General features: G+C 39.6%; 1 protein-coding gene across 1 annotated transcript; it reads right to left on the bottom strand.

Annotated features, from left to right (window-relative positions):
• Positions 1–680: 680 nt before the first annotated feature.
• LOC125083335 (olfactory receptor-like protein OLF4) lies at positions 681–1,634 on the bottom strand. Its single transcript, XM_047699684.1, has one exon. It carries the CDS (start codon positions 1,626–1,628, stop codon positions 681–683), a length of 948 nt encoding a protein of 315 aa, XP_047555640.1. The 5' UTR covers positions 1,629–1,634.
• Positions 1,635–2,092: the final 458 nt, after the last annotated feature.

Genomic DNA, 2,092 nt, shown 5'->3' with positions numbered 1-2,092 from the left:
TCTATAGAATATCTCTGTTTTCCTTTTCAATGGGGGAGAACTAAGCTTTTTTGATATAAACCTTGAGCAAGGGATGCCTGGGTGGCTCAATCCATTAGGCATCTGTCTCCAGCTCAGGCCATGATCCCAGGATACTGGGATTGAGTCCCAGGTTCCTTACTCAGTGTGAGCCTGCTTCTCCCTCTGCCTACCTCTCCTCTGGCTTGTGCATGCTCTCTCTCTCTCTGACAAATAAACACAGTAATTTTTAAAACCAAACAAACAAACGAATGAAAAACCTTGAGCAAAACATACCTCAGCTTCCTGACACATTTGCCAAATGATTAGGAATTTCATACTTGTAAATTAAGAGCTATCATTTGGTCCCTTAGTGTGAAGTTTTTGTTATTTATAAGAAATATATTTAGAATTTTTGCACTGTTTTAATTATTTTGGAATAAAAAAAGTAAATAGATTCTTCCTAGTATCGTCCAGAATGCACCAAGACTTACAAACTTTTTTTTTTAGCCCAGTGAGAATCATTTCAGGCTTCTGACCCCCTGAATTTGTCAGAGCATAAATGTGTTTTAAACACTAATGTAGTCATTTTACATTAGCATTAGAAACTGAATACAAACATTTACCCAATAAAATTTTGCTCAGGAAACTAAGCTTAAGCAATCTTAGGAACTTGTTCTGTCCTACGACAATTGACCATGTAGAATCTCCCTCAAAAAGAATGTTTTCAGAGCCCTCTTTATATCTTTGTTCCTCAGGCTGTAGATGAAGGGATTCAGCATGGGTGTTACCACCGTGTACATCACTGAGGCCACTGCACTTGCATGGGAGCTCTGGGTAGCAGCAGAGCTAAGATACACACCTAGCATTGTACAATAAAATAATGAGACAACAGAAAGGTGAGACGCACAGGTAGAAAATGCTTTATACTTGCCCCTAGCTGATGATATTCCACGTATGGAGGAAACAATTTTAGAATAAGAGTAAAGGATCCCAGCAAAAGGACCACCACCCAGCAGGACAGCTGCAAAATACATCACCAAATTATTAAGGAAGGTATCAGAACAGGCAAGTTGGACCATCTCATTGAGTTCACAAAAAAAGTGAGGGATTTTCACCTCTGTACAGAAGGAAAGTCGCAACATCATTAAACTTTGCAACAAGGAATTCAGGATGCACATGATCCAGGACAACAGAACCAGCAGTCCACAGAACCGGGGGTTCATGATGACTGTGTAGTGTAGGGGGTGACAGATGGCCACAAAGCGATCATAGGCCATCACACTCAGGATAAAGACGTCCAACACAGCAAAGAGTATGAAAAAATAAATCTGTGTGACACAGCCTGCAAAGGTTATGACTTTACTTTCTGTCTGTATATTCATCAGCATCTTAGGGACAGTGGTGGAAGTGGAAAAGATGTCTACAAAGGACAGGTTGGCCAGGAAGAAGTACATGGGAGTGTGGAGGTGGGAGTCAGAGCAGACGATCAGGATGATGAGCAGGTTTCCAACCACTGTGATCAGGTACATGGAGAGGAAAAGCCCAAATATGAGGGGCTGCAGTTCTGGTTCCTCTGAAAATCCCAGAAGAAGAAACTCTGAAATTTGTGTATCATTGCTGGGTTTCATGTGGTAGAAGTGACTTCAAGGACAAAGACAAACAGCTTGATTAATTTTCATGTGCTTGTATTGCTCACAGATTTAAAATGTTACCTTTCTAATTTTGTAGTCTAAATATTCATTTTCATATTTTGTACATGGTTATGGTCCAATTCAGGGGATCCCCTGCACCACAATAATTATGGAATTTTTCTTCCAATCACTTAACTTACAAAAGGCCATGTATTCCACTTTCAAGTAAAAAATTATTTCAAATCCCAGAAATACAAACTAAGTCCTGGCCATGATTTAAGCATTTTCTAGGTGATGAGTATAGGGTGCTCAGGAAAAAAAAATCCCTATCACTCAGTAATGGAGAAGGAATACATTAACAAATAAGAAAATAAATAGCCTTTCAGAGAGTGGCAGATGGTATGAAGAAAAGGAAAACAGGGATAAAGCAGAGAGTGAATAGGGCATGCTATTTTCATGGG

This window comes from Lutra lutra, chromosome 1, assembly GCF_902655055.1.
Source record: "Lutra lutra chromosome 1, mLutLut1.2, whole genome shotgun sequence".
NCBI lineage: Eukaryota > Metazoa > Chordata > Mammalia > Carnivora > Mustelidae > Lutra > Lutra lutra.
The sequence above is the reverse complement of the archived record's forward strand: the minus strand, read 5'-3'. Positions and strand labels throughout refer to the sequence as shown.